The sequence below is a fragment of the Chamaea fasciata genome, unplaced genomic scaffold, assembly GCF_029207755.1.
Source record: "Chamaea fasciata isolate MVZ Bird 193981 ecotype frontalis unplaced genomic scaffold, bChaFas1.0.hap1 SCAF_5, whole genome shotgun sequence".
NCBI lineage: Eukaryota > Metazoa > Chordata > Aves > Passeriformes > Sylviidae > Chamaea > Chamaea fasciata.
Window position 1 is genome coordinate 68,378,065 of NW_027094090.1, and position 18,190 is coordinate 68,396,254.

The 18,190-nt window shown below is 46.0% G+C and overlaps 1 protein-coding gene across 2 annotated transcripts in view; it reads right to left on the reverse strand.

Annotated features, from left to right (window-relative positions):
• Positions 1–17,990, reverse strand: part of ETV6 (ETS variant transcription factor 6) — a 120,109-nt gene extending 102,119 nt beyond the window's left edge. For both annotated transcript variants that reach the window (XM_066184315.1, XM_066184314.1), the window contains exon 1: positions 17,784–17,990. In XM_066184315.1, coding sequence (XP_066040412.1) covers positions 17,784–17,816 — 33 coding nt within the window. In that variant the 5' untranslated portion in view covers positions 17,817–17,990. The remainder of the gene's footprint in view (positions 1–17,783) is intronic.
• Between the last annotated feature and the right edge of the window lie 200 nt (positions 17,991–18,190).

The following is an 18,190-nucleotide window of genomic DNA, read 5'->3' on the forward strand; positions in this document are numbered from 1 at the left end:
GAATAACACCTGGGAGCTGCCTGTCAGGTCAGAGCTACTGTCCCTTAACAGAGGTGAGAACCCACATCAGCAGTGACACAGGAACACTGGCAGGACTTAGAGAAGCAGGGAGGGCAATGTACAGACATTCAGCAGGGCAACTGTGGAAGACACATTTCTAAACCAAGGATTTCTGATCTGACATAACTTGTTTTCACCAATACCCCCTCCTTTCCCCCCCCCCCCCCAAAAAAAAATCAAATTTCACTTTCATATATTTAGGAGTTCTATCCAACAATTACGTCGTCCCGAGAACTAAAGGCGATCTATTTACAGGGAAAGGTTAAGCTATGGATTCTTTCCTTTATGAAATTAAACTCAACAAAAACATTCAGCATCCAACCTCTTCACTGTCTGACATCCACTGAGTCCATCCTGAACAAGTCCAGGGCACTTCTTGTCTGCACTCCTACCTTGGCACCTCAGTGCCTCTTTGTACTGTGGGAAGTGTTCAGCAAGGAGCAGCTGAATCTTATTTGTCAGAGATATTCCGAATGTATTTTACTGGGAGGGAGGGATACAAACTTTCCCTCAGTATGTGAGATTATTTAAGTTTTCCAACTTTGCAGGTAGTGCAGAGGCTCAGGAGAAAAAGAAAAAACTACCACCAATTCCTATTTCTGCTGCTGCTCTGATCACCTGCCATTCAGAAATTATCATCATTATCATTATTGTCTGTCTATATTTGGAGGGAAAAGTGTTCTTTCAGGCAGCTTCTTCAAGCTGAGTCAGGAAAAAACAAATGAACTCTTGGAAGTTCTGAAATGCTCAATCGTTCTGCTTTGCATGAGAATACCTCAAAATAAAAGCAATAGTAATTAAACAGACAAATGGACTTTGCTGTTAATAAATCCCCAGGAATCTACACAACTTCTAAGGGTTTCCTTAAAACCAAAGGCATTCCTTTTTCCTCACGCTCAAGCTTTCATAAAATGAACTAAAACTACTGATGTTACCCATGTGACAACATCCGTCTCTTGTCCTAGCTTTCTTTTTGACCGGTGTCACTGACTAATTAGGAGTTCCTCTTTATCAGTCATCCCTTCCTCAGTTATCACCACAGGCTTCAGCCAAATCCTCTTGAATTCAGTGAAGGCTAGAAATCAGGTCCAATAAAACACAATTGTCTTACAATCTCTGTGTCACGAAGAATGACATCATTTCTCCTTTAGCTGCACAATTTTCTTTAGCTTTTCAAGTAACTTTGGAGGGAAGAGAATTTCTCAAGTCTTCACCACAACATCACCTAAGCTGCTAGCAGCTGGAAGAAACTATTTCATTAATATCTACACAAATCAAAAACCTTGGGGTAATACGGAATTGGTAACGTAGTCAGTTCCACACTGAGCAGATTTCAATACTGATTTTCATTAAGTTTTGAGTTCATTATCCTAGCCATGATTCAGGCTTCCTTTTGTACATCAACCAACACAGCAGCACAGTGGTACCTAGAGAGCTCTTCAGGTAATAGCTCACAACGAAAGTTTTATTAGAGGAAAAAGAAAAAGAAGCGGTGAACCACCCAAAATCACACCCCAGTGCTATTAAATCCTGAGTCCTACTACCAATAACTCTGCAGCATTAATCATCCAGCAAGGGATTAAGGCGAGATCTTATTAATTATCTGTATAACAGAAGCACAAGCAGTTTCCACCGCTCATCTGACTTCATCTTGCTAGGTGCTAACACTTTATGAAGTGGTAATCACATTAAACGACTTCAAGGTCACAGACAATACAGTGACAGAGCAGGGGCTAAAACTAAAACTTCCTGTACCTCCACAGAGTAACCTTAACCTGAGCCTACCCTCCCTGGCCAGGATAATGAGTAGATACGCCAGGCTGGTATATTTTATAACCACGCTGCAAGGCCAGCACAGGAGATACTAGAAATGTAAAACAAGAGCTGTGAGCTGGCCTAGTTTTCTACTGAAAGGACGTCACAGATACCTTGCACACCAAACTGGGCACATGCACCAAGTTCCCAGGAAAGCTGTGGTAAGCCTGGCTCAAGGACTGAACATATCATTGCCACGTTTGCATGTTTTGAGGACATAATTTTAAGAGGTAATTGAAACTCTGAAATGCCCTCTAGATTAGGCACGTGCGGCAAGCTTCCTTCCCTGACCCAAAGAGGCTTCACGCTTTGCTGCATGGTTAAACAGGTCCAGACTGTCTGACAGCACCAGCGGTACAGAAAAGACAAATTTGCAAAGAAAGTGGACAAGTTTGGCTTTCACTGTTCTCAGTCTATCTCAGAAAGCTCAGTATGTGCGAGTGTCCGTTTTTATTAAGGCAATTAAACAGCTCGGCCACGGTGTGCTCAAACACAGAGCAAGGCACAATGTGACCGAGAGGCTGCAGGTGACAGTGGCACTGATACCACAAGGCTCATCCAGACCTCCAGGCAACAGCTCTGCCCTTCACACTACAGCACCAAACCATGCTGCTTCAGATGCCCGGTGTGTTTTTTTAAAAAAGCAGAGATGGTGTCTCGGCAAAAGAACCATCAAGTTTTCCTGAAACCTCTGATCACTTTTCCTGTAATTAATCCATCTAGCCTGAAGGGACAGTTCTTGTAAAGAAAGTAGGCGTGAACCCTTAAAAGCTTTGGTTCTGATGTCATGTCACACAGATCTGGCCAAAGGTTTATTCTGAGTTTCATCAATGCTTCAATCACAGCTCTGTTGGCATCACCACCAAAAAACCACGCCCTGCCCTCCTCCTGTTCCCAGCAGGGACTGTTCCCACCGGGCTGTGCCTTGCACTAACACAAGCCATCCATTTTCACCCAGACCTGCTGCCCTGTCATGCACACATCCACCCCAACATTCGCGCCAGCCCACTGGAGAAGAAAGGGGAAGGGTGGAACGAGATCTCTCAGGGTGCTACCACCTTACCTTAAGAGCTTCATCAAACTTTCTCCTCAGTGAAGTAAGAGTGGTGCACTTTGGCAGTGTCTTTAAAGTATGGTTAAAAACTTGCGGAGAAGTAACCAACTCAAAGCTGGATATGAGCAAATACTCCTTCAGAGACACAGTCGGGGCAGGGAAGGATGGTGTGACAGCGCTGCACAGCCACACTGTATAATTCAGAAAGTGGCAGAGTCAACCTAGACCAAAGACCCAGAAGCCCTGTAAAGTCACAATTTTCACACGCCTCACCATATTTTGAGCAGGACTCTTCTTTACATCATGGTCAAAGATCCTCACCTCTTATGAGTAAGAAGCAAAACAAGAGGAGGCCAGTCACTAGTTAAACAAACATCCCCCGCACAAATGACTTGTGCCTGCAAAAACACTTGGGTTTCAGGGTTTCTTAACAAGCTCACAGCCAGAATAATTAACAACGAACACCGGTGAGACCTGAGAAATGGAGGGAAGGCAGGCAATGGACCTGGCCATGTGAGCCTGCTACATTTGCACACTGGTGTCTGCACATTGCCTTTGCATCTTAGGCAGATGCTGTAAAACCCAGCAGCAATGGGAAATCAGACAGGCTAAGATTATCCTTTCATCTGACACACAGTTAAAAAGTCAAAGTTAAAGGACTTTCTACTAGCATTCTAAATCACTTCAAGTTTACAACTGTATTGCCATATAAATCATCAAGTCCTCACCTTTTTTTTTCCCCCCACTGGAAGGATAAGATCAGACAGAATGCTTCTGCTTTCTAAAACAAAGCTTATCATTTAGCTCCCATTTCAAGTGACTTGAGGAACCAACACTTCACAGTCTCCTAGGGTGGTGTTTTCCCACTATCCTCGCCGCCACCACCACTTTTAAGGACTGTGGCTTCAAACCAATGAAGGGGGAGGTAAAACTTGAGGTACAAACCTGAAGGAAAACTCAGCATGACTGTGCAGGGCTACCCATTTGGAATGGTGAGGAAGGGGTGGACTGAGCACTAGAAAAGGCAGGTATAGTAAAATTTAGCCCTACTTCCCCAGCCTACACTGAGTGCATGTCCAGACTTTGCATGTGGTACGCAGACATTCTTCCATTCACTTTTGAATGGAATAATAAATTAACTTCCTTGTGTTTAACACGGGGAAAACAGAATTTCTTCAGCTATCAGCACCCTTTGGGACTTTCTGCTTCTGTTTCAATGCGTTGGTAGCAGGTGTAATGTCTTCAGACACTGAGGCTCTGGGAGAAGCAAAGGAAGGCCCCCAGAAGTGCCCTCCAGGCTGCTGCAGTGGGACAGGACCTCAGGAGGATTAGAGGAGAGCAAGTTGTGCTTCAGAGGCATCACAACTCAGTCCTACCTAAAGCCAGGCGACGCTGCACCATGTGAGAGTAGGCTGTAGGACACCATTCCAGATGGGGCTCCTCGTTAAGGACACACAAGCACCTGCAGGTTGAGCTTTTTTCCTTTTTTGCCAGCCCCCTTCTCTGGTTCTATCTGGCCACTAACTGCACTAGCACAAGGACAAGCATCGTTTGAGAAACAGCTCAACTTGCACTGAAGGAAAGCATTTGGTGTACACACTGTCCCAGGAGAAGGTCCTGCCTCCTGGCCTGCTCATTTCTTAATGCTTATATATAGAAAAATGAAGTCCAGGCACTCAGTAAACAACACTTCCTTCTCAATTTTCCCAGCTATTAGGAACTTGAAGAGTCAGGGATCGCAAGGCGAAAAGATTGAACGATCAAATCAAGACAGTCACTCCATGCAGGTTTCAGGCATGCCAGTGAAATAAATAAATGCAAGTGTTGGAATTGCCCCTGTATTGTATAACACCTGTTCATCAGCCACAGTCATGTGGTTACATGTTTGTGCCATCTAAAGAAAGTTCCTTGCAAGGAACTGTGTTCACTTATCAGACATGAGAAGAGGTGTGCCTGACACAGCACACAGCATTTGAATTATCTAAGAATCTAATTATTTTTTCCGCCCTCTGTCAGCCAAATCTCGGGAAAAGCCTCGAGAAATAAAATAGGTCAAGGCACTTTATGCCAATAAATAGCATCACAGCCCAAGAGGAGAGTCAAGGATAGGAAAATCCCCAGGAATTTTCCCGAACAAAATTCATTTCATAGTCTGAAGAACATTCCTCTCATGAATTTCAGATGGTCAGGTTACTTCTGCTAAGGAAATATCACAACAAGATCAAGAAACAGAGCAGAAGGTCTGATTCACATTGAGAGGTTTTCCTGTTATTTTTCCACTTGTCAGAGGCATCTGTACAGAGTCAAGCACCAAATATGAAAGTCCTAAATTAAAATGGAAAAACACAGTAGTCCTGGTCAGCTCAAAGGTCTGTCTAAGCTAATACCACATTTCCAGCAACACCCAACAGGAAATGCTCAGGGTAAGAGCACAAGGAATAAACTATCCCTTGCACACACCCACAGAAATCCACAGGTTAGGGGCTTTCTGAGCCAAGGACCACAGCTGTTCCCTTTGCACTGAATGGCCCTGGATAGATCCCTGTAGTACAAACTGTCTTCTGAAAACAATTGCCTGCTTGGCCCAACATTACACCTGCTGCCAGCAAGTTTGGGAACTTTGCTGCATGTTGTATAAAAACAGACTTCCCACTCTTCAAAACTGCCAGGTGCTTCCATCTGATCCTCCCATACAATGAGAAACAACCCTTTCCAACTCAGCTTCTCCCTGCCTTTGCCTCTCATGACTAAAGCAGATTCTTATGATTTCCACAGGAGTCTGCAATGGGCCTTCGTGCTCATCACAGCAAACTCTTCATCCTCACCTCCTAATTGCTTCACTTTTCAAGCCCACCCTACCGCTTTGGTTCTCGTTTTCCTTCCTACAACTGCCTCCAATCCCCCAGCTCAGAGTAGGTGTACAGGAATACAGATATCAGATCTCTGTTTGGTTCCAACAGCTCCCTACCTACACGTGTGTGGGGAACCTCCCCGTGTTTTACGTTGCAGCAGTGCCAAAGAATACCTTTAAATTTCTGCGTGTCCGGCTGTGAGGGTGGGTGGCCGGAAAGCAGAGTAGCCTGGGAACTTTGCTGGAAATCAAGACAGAAGCTCCGACCCTGAAGCTCAGGACTGCCCACCTGGGCTCTTATCACCACCAATACGTGGCTACAAAAACGTGCAGGTGAGCAGTGTGTTGGAAACTTGAGGACTGTGCTAAGTTTTCTCAGAAAATCCACAGTGAAGAATTCTGAACAAAAAAATGTCTATTTTTCAAGAATATCTATTTATTTCCAGAAGCACAGATACCAACTAAACCACTTTTTTTTTCTTTTTTTTTTTTTTTTTGAGCAAGTAATTTGATAAAAAGTATTTTGAGGACCAGTCAGTCAAAAGTGGCTCTGTTTCTCCGGTGTTATATAGAAAGCAACCCAAAAACAGTACTTTCTTCATCCCCAAAAGCTATCATTCTGGCCAACTCCACTAATTAAATCCCTTACTTTATTTTGGAGTTAGCTGGTTTTCTCCTCTTTAGAAGATGGAAATTTAAATACGCATAGGCTCGCTGTAATGCTTAAACTTAAATATGCTCTAAGCCTCACTCCAGGCCAGCATTCAGTGTCCTTTGTAAGCAAATCATGGAAGGGGCTACCTCCACGTCTGCAATCCAAGGCTTCCACGCCTTCCTCCCTGCTCTGCCAACAACCTGGGTCTGCCTATGCTCGTCTTTTAACTGAGGCTAAGAAAATGACAATCTCAGTTACCTGGGGAAAGGTTTCTTCCTCTTCAACAAAAAGGAGGCTGAGGCCTACAGAGCAGAATGTATTTTTTTATATGATAGGGTGCTCTGTGGACCAGTGATGGGAAACAGACAGGGAATTACGAAACCCCAGTCTAGACTGAAGGAAAACAGACCTCCCTTTCATCAGCACTTACGTTCACCTTATAACTCGACCTGTTGAAGCGACGGTGACGTCAGCCTTCACCTCCCGGGGACACGCAGCAGGGCCATGAGGTTCTCACCCCAAGCAGGAAGAGCCAGCACGAGCGATGGGACGAGCACAGCACCACCTGCCAAGCCAGCAGAGAGGGGGGACCCAGGCAGGCTGCAGGCGAAGAGCCTGAGGACACCACTTTGGTGAAGCACAGGGTTATTGTGTTATCCTGGTTCCCTCCCTCATGGCGAGCTGGTAGTGACAACACACACACTCAAACATGGAGCTAACGGAGACTTCTGAGCACCTTAGAAAGCACACACACCTCTACTACAGGACATGAGCTAAAACCTGTTTCTTCTGAGCCTTTTCTTCCCAAGAACACTACTGCCACAAGGGGTTTGGGCTCATTTGGAACCAACAGCCTGTTCTGCAGCTACCACGGCTCCCCTTCTTGCTTGCAAAGACAAACCTTGGTGCCAAGCTGGAGGAATCCCTCTCATAGCAGCTGATCTTCCATTGCTGCAGCACTCTGTGGCTAAAGACGACGGATCTCACCACTAAAGCATTTAATGAAAACACAGCATAGAGGGTAACATGCAGAGGAGGGAATGAGATGCTGACTAGCACTGCATTCAAGGCATTTATGTCTCAACATGTACAATTTGTCTAGGCCACTTCTTTTAAAAAGTGAAACTTTAAGGAGTTTGGGGTTTTTTTCTCATTTAACACAAACTAAGAACCATGAAACTAGAGTGTATTCACATCCAGGTATAACTACAGTAGCAGAAAATAATTTTAAAGATAAATCCCAAGGACAATACTTAGTGCCAAAGTACACTGAAATGAGTGGGACTCACTATTCTACCTCTAGAGCCTGGGCCTGTCAAAGAGCCAAGCCAGCTTCTGGTAACAGATATGGAGAGAAGATTTCCTTCTTTCGGTTCAGTCAATTAATTCATTACAATGATTAGGTCACCCAAAGCTGGGAAATGCTTTAGGGCTGCAGAAACAGAAAGCTTGTTTCCCTCCTCCTCAACAAAAATCCAGGGTGAGGGTACAAAATCTACTAATACTAAATCAACACGGCAGAAAACATTCAGTACAATTTTTAAAAAATGAAAGTTCACGTGCTTAAGAAAAAAAGCTTGTTATTTATTAAGTAATATTACCTCAAAATGTACCACCTACTTCCATTTCATGTACAATTTTAAACCTTTCTTTCTTCTTAAGAGCTACTTTTAATGCTCAGGTTTTGATGCTGATGCTCAGGTTTTGATGCACTGCACTTGCAATTACATTTCACTGCAAAGCCGATCATCACAACACGTAAAATTATTACCAAAAAAAAAATCAATCATCCAGCAAATAAAGTAATTTGTTATATGCCAAAATAAAAACCTAACTAAATCTTCATGAGACTATCCAATTACTTAAATAGATATTTGTGGACATTGTATAGATTAGCAGAGAGGAAAACTAAATTTAGGTTAAAAGCCATTTTTAGCTGCACATCAATACATTTTAATGGCCGCGCAACACAGTGAATCACTCTCTCTTTAAGAAAATACTTAAAAACTACACGTGCAAAATAATACCAGAATTGATTTTGTATCGCCATTCTTCTGTTTGCCATTAAAAAAAAAAAAAAATCACAGTCAAGGCACGATGCAAGGTCTGTACAAATGACAGCATTCCTTAGTAAGTGACACAGTTGAGTGAATGATTGCGACATTTGGCCAGGCAGTGAAAGCAGCAACTCTGATGCCCATTGCTGCAAGCTCCAGTTGGGACCCCATTTGTCACACACGTGAAAAAGAGTTAATGCCTCAGGGACACATTTCACATGGGTGATAATGGAAATTCGGAGACTTTTGGAAAAGCATGGGTAACCCACATTTGGCTCTTAGAAGCAATCAGTTGTCTCTTCCCCGAAACCGAAAAACTTCTTTTTCAAATCCTAACCTGTAATTCCAATTTCGTGTATTCCCTGAAAGTTTTCCCTTCTGTCATTTGAATCTGAGTAAATACAGAAGCAAAGCCAACTTCTTGCTAGTCCAAGCAACCTTGACTTCACAAGTCTCTGAGTCACAGACACCAAGTCTTCCTTAGCTCTCTTCTCACTAACAATTAATTAGTCTTCTTGAAATCAAGACTGCTGGGGCTAAGACTTAGAAAAGAATCCAAAGGGGCAGAGAGCACTTAAGACTGTCCTTCCACGGTACAGAATTTTATATGGAAGCATCTGCGTGCCTACACATCATCAGAGCAAGCCCGTGATCTTATCCCCAGAAGAAGTCTCTGTTTGGGGAAAGGCTGAGCACACAGAAAAAACTAACTTCCCCCAGGGTAAATATAGGGAGGTTCCCCCCCACACAGGTTATTAGTCTTAATATCTTCCTCATATTCGTCTTCCCTCTTTTTTTAAATCCATTTGCACTTTTAGCCTCCACAGCACCCTGCAGCAGTGAGCTCCGTAATTCCACACATGGAAGAAATGCTTTTTTTAATCTTCCTGGCCAGTAATGTCATTGTCTGCTCTAGCTTTGAACTATCAGGAGTTGCTCTCTTTTCCACACTGCTGTGCAATTTTAGAGTTTTCTATTATATCTCCCTCAGCAGTCTCTTTTCCAAGCCAAAAAGTCCTAGGGACCGCAACCTGTCTTCCTATGGAAGCTTCCCCAGGCAACCCCACTGCACATTTCTGTATCTTTTTCAGTAGCCAGAAAGGCACGCTGTAATCAGAACTGATGAACAGCACAGATTCAAACTGCAATATACAGGCAATTTCTATTTTACTCCCTGTTGCTCTCCCACGATGGTTTTATTTGCCTATTTCACCCCAAACTGAAAACTGAGCTTAGCTTTCTCTTTCATTCACTAACCAAACCATTTCCTAAAACATGATCCCACGTGCCAGATCAGTTCTGGGAGGTCTATCAGCAAACAGCACTCAACGCCTCAAAGAGACCTCGCTGTTTCTCCCAAGCAGAAAAGTTTTGAAAGTGCCCCACTCAAAACTACCAAGAAAAAAAAACCAAACCCTACCCCTGCACTTTCTGCCCACTTCTCCAAGCCTGCAGCCACTGCCTGTCAACCTGGTTCACTCGGCTGTGCTAATTGGTTCCGCATACACTATTAATTCACTCTCTTCTTACTTTGAGGTTGTAATTTGTCCCCATTGGGAGGTAATAGAAGCCAGCACATGGTCAGTCATGGATGGCTCTGGTGACTCAGCTGCTCTGAGGTAGGACACGATCTCCAGTGTATTTGAGGCCAGTGTTTACTGTGCAATGGGTGATATCTATCTCAAGCCACAAGCCATGAAACATTTTACATCCCATAACCTTCTCCTGGAAGCTGCTCCTACGGTCTTCCCCGAGCCCTCTTCCAGAGAGCACATTTGCTCAAGCCATAAGACAGTGACACAACCACTCAGTCTGCCAACTGAGAAGGGAATTTATACCCATCAACACTCCTGTTCCTGCAACTTGGTGCCCTTCCTGGAACCCCTGGCAGCACTGAGTGCATCCTCATCCCTCTGTGAAAGCAGTCCAGCCCTTCATCTCCTTGCCCCCAGGGAGATGGTGGGTCTGGCATTCAGGTGTGGATCCAGCATGGCACGGGCATCCATGCCAGCTGGACAACCAACACTGAGGAATGTTTTTTCCAGTAGTCTCCAGTGACAAGCAGAACCAAAAGCCCAGAATCTGAAGTTCCTCACACCCTACCAGCTCAAAGCACAACTTCAGCCAGGTCAGAAAACCCTTAGCTTTGCTTGTGTTTTAAAGCACAAGGCAGGTAAGAGGATGAGAACAAGCCATTCAAGAGGGAACGTGGTAAAACAACTATCTCCAGTCCTAATCCACCAGGAGGAAAAAAAAGGATTAGTTCTATCATGGAGAGGGGAAATCACAATATAGACTTTGTAGAAAGTCAGGAAGGAGCTCCCCAGTATTGCTGGAAATGCTGGGATCACTGCATTTGACCTCCAAGAGCATCAGCAAAGCTTCATGGGGCTCCATCAATGATGGAAACTACCTCTATGTGAAATCCTTTGTAAGAAAAAAAGGAGGAAGATAAACGGGATATGTGGTTTGCAGCTACAGAATGACTTGTTACGGCCCTACTAACTGGATAAATCCATCTCTGAATTTTAGTACTGCAATCTCTGGCATGGTTATTAAACATTTTATTTACCTAGTAGAGCTCCGAGCTCATAGATTTCCACAGAATCCCAGACCATGTAGAAAATGTTCCCAGTTTCTGTTCATAGATGTTTTGGAGGATCCCACTGAAGACATAATGAAAAAAATCACTTCTGCTATATTCAGTTGAAATTCGAGCCATATAAAGAATGTCACTCTCTGCTTCGTTTCATCAGTTTTAAGGACAGTCCTTAGCGGTTGCCAGTTGGTTTTCTCCAGAATAAACTCCCAAAACAAATAATTTACAATTTCTTGATCAGACCCTACTTGAGCTGGCTAGAAGAAACCTAAAACAAAATCTGCAACAAAAACAAACACACAAACGAAAAAACCCACTAAATCATTCATTGTTCCTATTCATAATCATATTTATTTTACTTTAGAATTAAACATCCAAACTCTGGATTTAATACTAGGCAGCTGTTAATAGTTAAATATGTCAAATCCAGATGTCACATCCAAAGTAGTTTTGGGGAGCTGTATTAACACAGCTCTTGCAGTTACACCCAATGCTACTCCTGGCAATACACACATTTTTTAAAATTATTTACAATACTAAATATTTCTGTGTGCATACATTCCATAGAACACCAACAAACACTGCAGTGAGAACCTCCTTCATACCCTTTTTCTCTCCAGACCGTCTTATTAACCAAGACGGTCTTTGCAAACTATACAAGAACAACACAGAAGCAAAGACACTGCATTTGGCTTAACAAGGAATAACCTTTGGAAATTCATTTAGATGAAGAATCATTTATTGCTTTCCTTAATTACTATACCCAGTTCACTTTGGAGCTCTGTAGCATTACAGCAGATGATACCATTTATCAGTGAAAAGCTTAACCCTTTCCCAAATCCTTTATTTACCAGTGCTCCAGGACATTCCATGAACAAGTTTAACTTTGGCTGGAGTTTTCTGCATTTATTTTCCTGCCAGCAGGGGCATTTTTGAAAAGGAAAAAAAAAAAAAAGAAAAAAAAAAAAAGAAGAAAACAAAAGCAGTCACTATAATCTAGGCTTGAGTCCCACATGTTACTAAAGTAGATGAAGTTCCCCTCTGCGCTTCAACAAAACACTGCCTGAAGACAACTCAGCAACATCAGAACCAGTGTGGTCTAAATTTGGCATGGGTTGTAGACCTAAAAATAACCCACACAAGCAGGAATCAATAGCCACAACCCCAGTGTTAAAAGCACAGAAGCCTTGGTGGCCTGTCTGGTCTCTTTGCTCAGGCAAAGAGACATCCCAGCACATCCCTGGGTTTGGTTTGACTGCTTCACGACTGCCTAGAGGAACATCCCACCCCATGGGCTGCTCCAGGCAGCCTCCTTCCCTTGGGAGGCACAGGGACATCCTGCAACCCAAAAATTAATTGCTGTGGCAATGCCAGCAAGTTCATCATCGTCCACTGTCCTCAGCAGGGAAAGAGAACACCTGGAACAACTGTGTGTGCAGCCTGCTCCGCGTGCAGCTTCAGGGAGCCCTGGGAAGGGCTGGTGGTGGGGATAGCTCTGGCAGCCTCATCTGGCTGCCATCCCTCCCAGGTGCTCCTGCCCTGGGCCAGGAACAGGATTGTGGCAGCAACACGTGCCAGCCTCTCCCAAAGCCGCCTTCCATGCAGGCTGTGGGCACGGAAACACCACCCTGCCCACGTGTGGCCGAGCCAGACACCAGGACACACTGGAGCTGCAAGGTCTTGCTCTGACTGCTCGGCAGAGGAAAGGTGGCCCACACCAAAAAAGCCAACCAACCACCACCACAGCCCTGCCCCCAAAACACTGTGTGAACTAAAAGGCCAGGTACAAATCAGATCCTTGTCCCTGATTTCTGTAACAAACACAGTTCGTTTCCACGCTGCAGTACAAGTACTTAGCCCCGCTACTGCCCTGCATAGGGACATCTATTATTATTTTATGCTTGTTTCACAGGGAAAGCAAAGGCCAAGGCAATCATTTTCAGAAGCACTGGCTTTTTAGTGTTGGTACTCTGGGGATGCCCAGCTGAAGGCAATGAACTGCAAAATACTCCAAAACAAACATATGCAAAAAAAAAAAAAAAAAAAAAAACCACCCCAAAAACAAATTAGCCAATTTTTGGAGCGTAGGTCAAAACTGTATTACTGGCCAAAGACACCAATTACCTTAGCTCTCTCCCTTTCCTGCAGTAAGCAGGTCATTAGGAGAGCTTCTGGCAGAAGAATTCAGAACACAAGCACTCAAGGACCCAGATAACTTTTCTAAAAGACAGAAAGATTGCTTCTGTGTCACTGTACAAGACTTCATCCCCCTCTTATCATCATTTCTATCAGCAGAGCACCGCTTAGTCGCCTCCCTCCAAAAGTCACTTTGGGATGCATGCTGCAATATGCATATAAATTATCATTAAAGTATACTCTGTTTCACTGGGGCATTTCAGATTCAAGCTGCTGTTTTAATGGGTTGCGTCCCAGGAAACTGACTTCACCTGTAATGACACAGTCAATGCTAATGACCAGCGTTTAATTGGGGCAGTGCTAGTAAAATTTTGCTTCAGAGGGATTCAATTTACTCGGTGCCAAGGAGTTAAGTGATTAATCAGGTGTTAAATAGTATGTACTTCCAAACACTGGTCTCCTACCATTCAGTCCTACACCACTGAATTTAATGACAGCTTTGTCATTGACAATAACAGAAGGAGGATCCTCCTCCTGGTACACAAGTAAACATTAAGGAGCATGCTCTGCACTGACAGATACTCAGCCTTGGCTGAGGGCAACAGGATTCTGGCCATGTGGTGCTGAACAGTCCCTCAGCATGGGAAGCCTTCGGTGAGAGAGGGCTCCTTGGAGAAGCATGAACGAGGTATCAGGAGACATAACCCACCAGCCAAAAATCAAGTCAGTCAGGGGAAGCCAGCTAATATTGAAAACTCAAACGCTACACTGATTCCTCGCCCTTCAGCTTTCTCTTTCCTCTGCCGTTTTTTAAACTATTACAAAGTGCATCCTCCAATCCAAAATCCACTCTGTGAAGTCCTTCAGCCACAGGATCCTGCAGCCACCCCACTGAGCTCAACACAAGAGAGAGCACCTATATCCACCGGCGTGCACCTACAGAAAATCTGCACTGAAACCAGTTGTGAAACCTGACTCGCGGTGAGGCTCTGTGCCTTCAGTGCTGCCCACAGAAAGCACTTGCAGCTGAAGCATCAGCCAGGTGCACACAAGGGACCCTGGGCTCAGAGAAGTCCTGGTCTGCAAGACCTGAAGCAGCTGATCTGTCCCCACATCCCCAAGTTTTAGTTCCCACACAGCTCCACACTTGTGCCAGCACAACTGTGGGGTCACATGGTAAGTCAGCCTAAGCAACTGAAAGTGTCCTATTTATAAAAGATAAAATAAACAAATTACACTGTGCCCTTCGGGAGCCTTCCACTTGCCTGCTGTATTTTGAATCTCTGTATAACGCCACAGTGACATTCTCAAGGTACGTTCATTTCAGGGGAAAAAAAATAAGGAGATCCTGACAATCAGAAAGCTCCAGGTGAGGTTTTAAACAGAACTTATCACCACATAGACCTTAATCAATCACAAAAATCACCATCTGCGTCTGAGTGCTAAGCCTGTCTCTCTTTGAGCTTTTGCTCCCATATATGTCTTTGCCAAGATGTTTACACTCCCCTGGTGCCTCAATTCTCCCATCTGTGGGAGGAGAGGTGAGGCCCTAAGGATCACTTGCCAATACTCTAATGAGAGTGGCAGTATTTACAATAATATAATTAGCTAACTACCGTGGCTCAGGATCAGAGGAACAGGTTTACACCAACACAGATATTCCATCTATGAAAAAAAAGAGAGTCTTACTAGGACAACCACACCAGATGCCCCTTCCCAGCTGACCTCGGAGTCAAAGCTTTCAAGCCCTCTCAGACTGGAGTTCACCACAACCCCAAAGCCTCCCAGTCCAAGCAGAGAGGATGCTGACACCCTAAGCTGTGGCAAACACTGAGGGCCCAACCTTCACGCTCATCTCTCCCCCCCCGAGGTTTTATTTTTCTAACCCCCCAGGATGCAGCTTTAGACCCTACTCACACACTTAACCTCGCTGCCACAACTGCACAGTGAGCCAGGCAAGCACACACCCAAGTGCTGGCAAGGTCTGGCTATCAGCAGGGCATTTTTCATCTCTCAGAGGAGTCAGCCAGCGCATACTTGCAGCAAAGCAAGCACATATCAATACACAATCACACACACGCATTCTGATAACTGCTTAACACAAACCAAGGTATTACTTCAAGCTTATACTGATTACCAGTAATAAAATAAGAGACCAAAACTTCACCTCCTCAAAGTTTTCCCAAATCTGATTAGAGCACTTCTCTGACACGATGAGATAGGAAGACTGTGGGCTAAGCAGCTCGGGCATAAACAAAGCACCAGCCTTCACCCTCTCTGCTGAAACTTCCCACCTTCATCACCCCAGGTGCCGTGGCATTTACTGCCTGCACCCTTGCTCCAAATCGGAGGAGGGAAGGGAAGCAAGAACACCAACAACAAACCAACCAGAGAATAAGAAAACACACCCACCAGCACCTCTGCTTCCCCTTCAGGGACTCCTAGTGCAACTCAGTGATACTGAGTTGCACCCTAGTGCAACTTGTCGCTAAAGCAAGGCAGAGAAGTTGGGGTTCTCCGCGTAGCTTTTTCCTCGGCCTCAGTATCACATTCCACGTCCTGAGCCAGACTGGAATACTGAAGAAACTATCAGTCGCACTCACATAATCAACTACCATTTAAACAGCTCCTCTTAAATCCAGCTGCTGAACGCAATCACCTGGTTTAAAAAAGCGTCCAAAAACCAGTGAGAGTTAGAGAAGCTGAAGGGAAAGTACCCGGAACAGTTAAGACTGGTGAAGAAACGCTTTCATTTGAAGTTCACATTTCTGTCTGAAAAGTTTTACTTTTAAAATTTGAAACTAATCAAATAGCCAGTAACAGAGAAGCCAGTAACAGCAGTTTCTACACATAAACAACCGGTACATTAAAAAATAGTTTCAGATCATGACGTTTAGAATCGGTCACTTCTTTAAAAAAAAAAAAAATCAGTTTTCCAGTAACTGTTGAAATGTAATGAAAACGTGGCATTTATTAATTTCGAGACTGAAGGAGAAGTTTGTGTCTCCCCAGCTAGGAAGCTGAGTACTTCCAGCACGATTCTATAACATACCTTAGTGACGCTGGGTAAGGACCAGTTTTACAGTTCCTGAAATTAACAGGATGGTTGTTGATTTCAGTAAGAGCAGAAGTGAGCGTCCTGTTTTCAAAATGACACATGTCGAAAACAAGGAAATACAGCTCATGACACCACTTTTTAGTGACATTCATTTGCGTTCTTTGGTCCAGAGAACACGTCCTACCTTTCCACAGGGTCTAGCAGAAAAAAAATCCAGCAGCTATATCTCACTTTATATATCTTTAGGGACCCAGTGAGTTAACAGAACACATTTTGCCTGCACTAGCATTTCGCCATACAGTAACAGGCGTACAATACCCCGTTATCCACTTTGCCCGTCTGTGTTATGAAAAGTCAAACTGGACCCTAAGCCACGAGACTTCACGGGACACAGGCCTGATTGCATTTAACTCAGCAAGAGAAAATACACCCAGAAGTTGTCGAATTGTGCTCCCGCCATACAGAACACAAGACTCCCGCATACACGCACGGGACGAGCAAACAAAAGAGCATCACGCTGAATAAGTGTTTATTCCAGGCTCTTTCCCTCCGAGAGGAGTCTGGAAGTCACCTCTTTCTTCCAGGCAGGGAGGGACAACCACTAAAGATCTCTTACACGGGCACAGTTAGTCACGAGCAGAAGGGAGATTCCTGGCTTGCAACAAGACAAAGCGACTCCTAAGTAAAATGCAAAACCGGGGAGTGAGGGAAGGAGAGAGGAAAGCAGTGGGCTGCTAGATAGGAAGGGTCTGGACAAAAAAGGAAACTCAATTTTGTTTCCATTGTCTCAGCTTCATGCCGCCTCCACTTAAAACGATAAACTTCCCGGGGTAAGCCCTTCTTCAGCAGGCCGAGGCACGGGGAAACACATCCAACACATCCCCCAGCCCCTGCTGGAGCGGGGCCGGGCTGGCAGCCCTGGCTCTCCTTCCTACCTGCCACCGGCAAGCGACGCCAGGAATTGCACCCACTAAAATAAACAGTAGTAATACCGACAGCAGTGGGGGGGGAAAAATTCAAATTTAAAAGAAAAGAAAAAAAAAAAAGAAAGAAAGAAAGCCTCACAATCCACTGTTGGTGGAAGCAGCAGAGGCTGCACCTCCTCGACGGCAGGAAACTTTCTACGAAGTTGCTGGCGGGGACGGCGGGCAGCCAAGCCGGCGGGAGGCCGGGCCGGGCTCCGGGGCCCCCCTCGAGCTCCGTGCCGCGGAGAGCCACGCCAGCAGCGCCGGGCCCGCCGCCGTGTCCCCGGGCAGCGCCGGGCGCTGACAGCCCGCGGCACCGCGTCCCCGCCCGCGGCCGGAGCGCCCGCAAACGGGGGGGCCCCGACCCCCGCGGCCGCTCTCCTCCCGCCCGGGCCAAAACCACGAGAGGGAAAACCAGTTCTTTCCACCGAAACAGCCCGGGGCAAAACACGGCGAAGCCCACCGCCCCCGAGGCGGCGGCGGGCGCGACCCGCGCTGACAGGGGCCGGGCGGACCGAGGGACGGGGCTTTACCTTGATGCAACACTGAGCAGGAGCCTCGGACATCTCTCTGGAGGGACTCGGCGGAGCCCCGCGGGGCAGGCGCGGGCGGGCAGACGGGAAGTTCTCGGGCTTTCCCCACTTTCCGCTCCTCTCCCGGCGCGGCGGCGCGGCCCGTCCCCTCAAGGGGAAGTGGCGGCCGGGGGCGGGCGCGGCGCGGCCGCGGTGGCGCGGGGGGGTCCGGCCGCGGGGCCGCGGGGCCGGGGCCGCTCCTCGCTGCTGCCGCCGCTCCCCGCGGGCGCGCGCGGCCGCCCGCGCCCCCCCCGCCGCGCGTGTGCCCTGCGCGTGCTCGCGGCTCCGCGTGAGAGGCGACGTGTGCGCGCGCGGGAAGAGGGAAGGGGCGCGGGAGTGCGCGGGAAGGGAAGTGGGGGGCGGGGGGG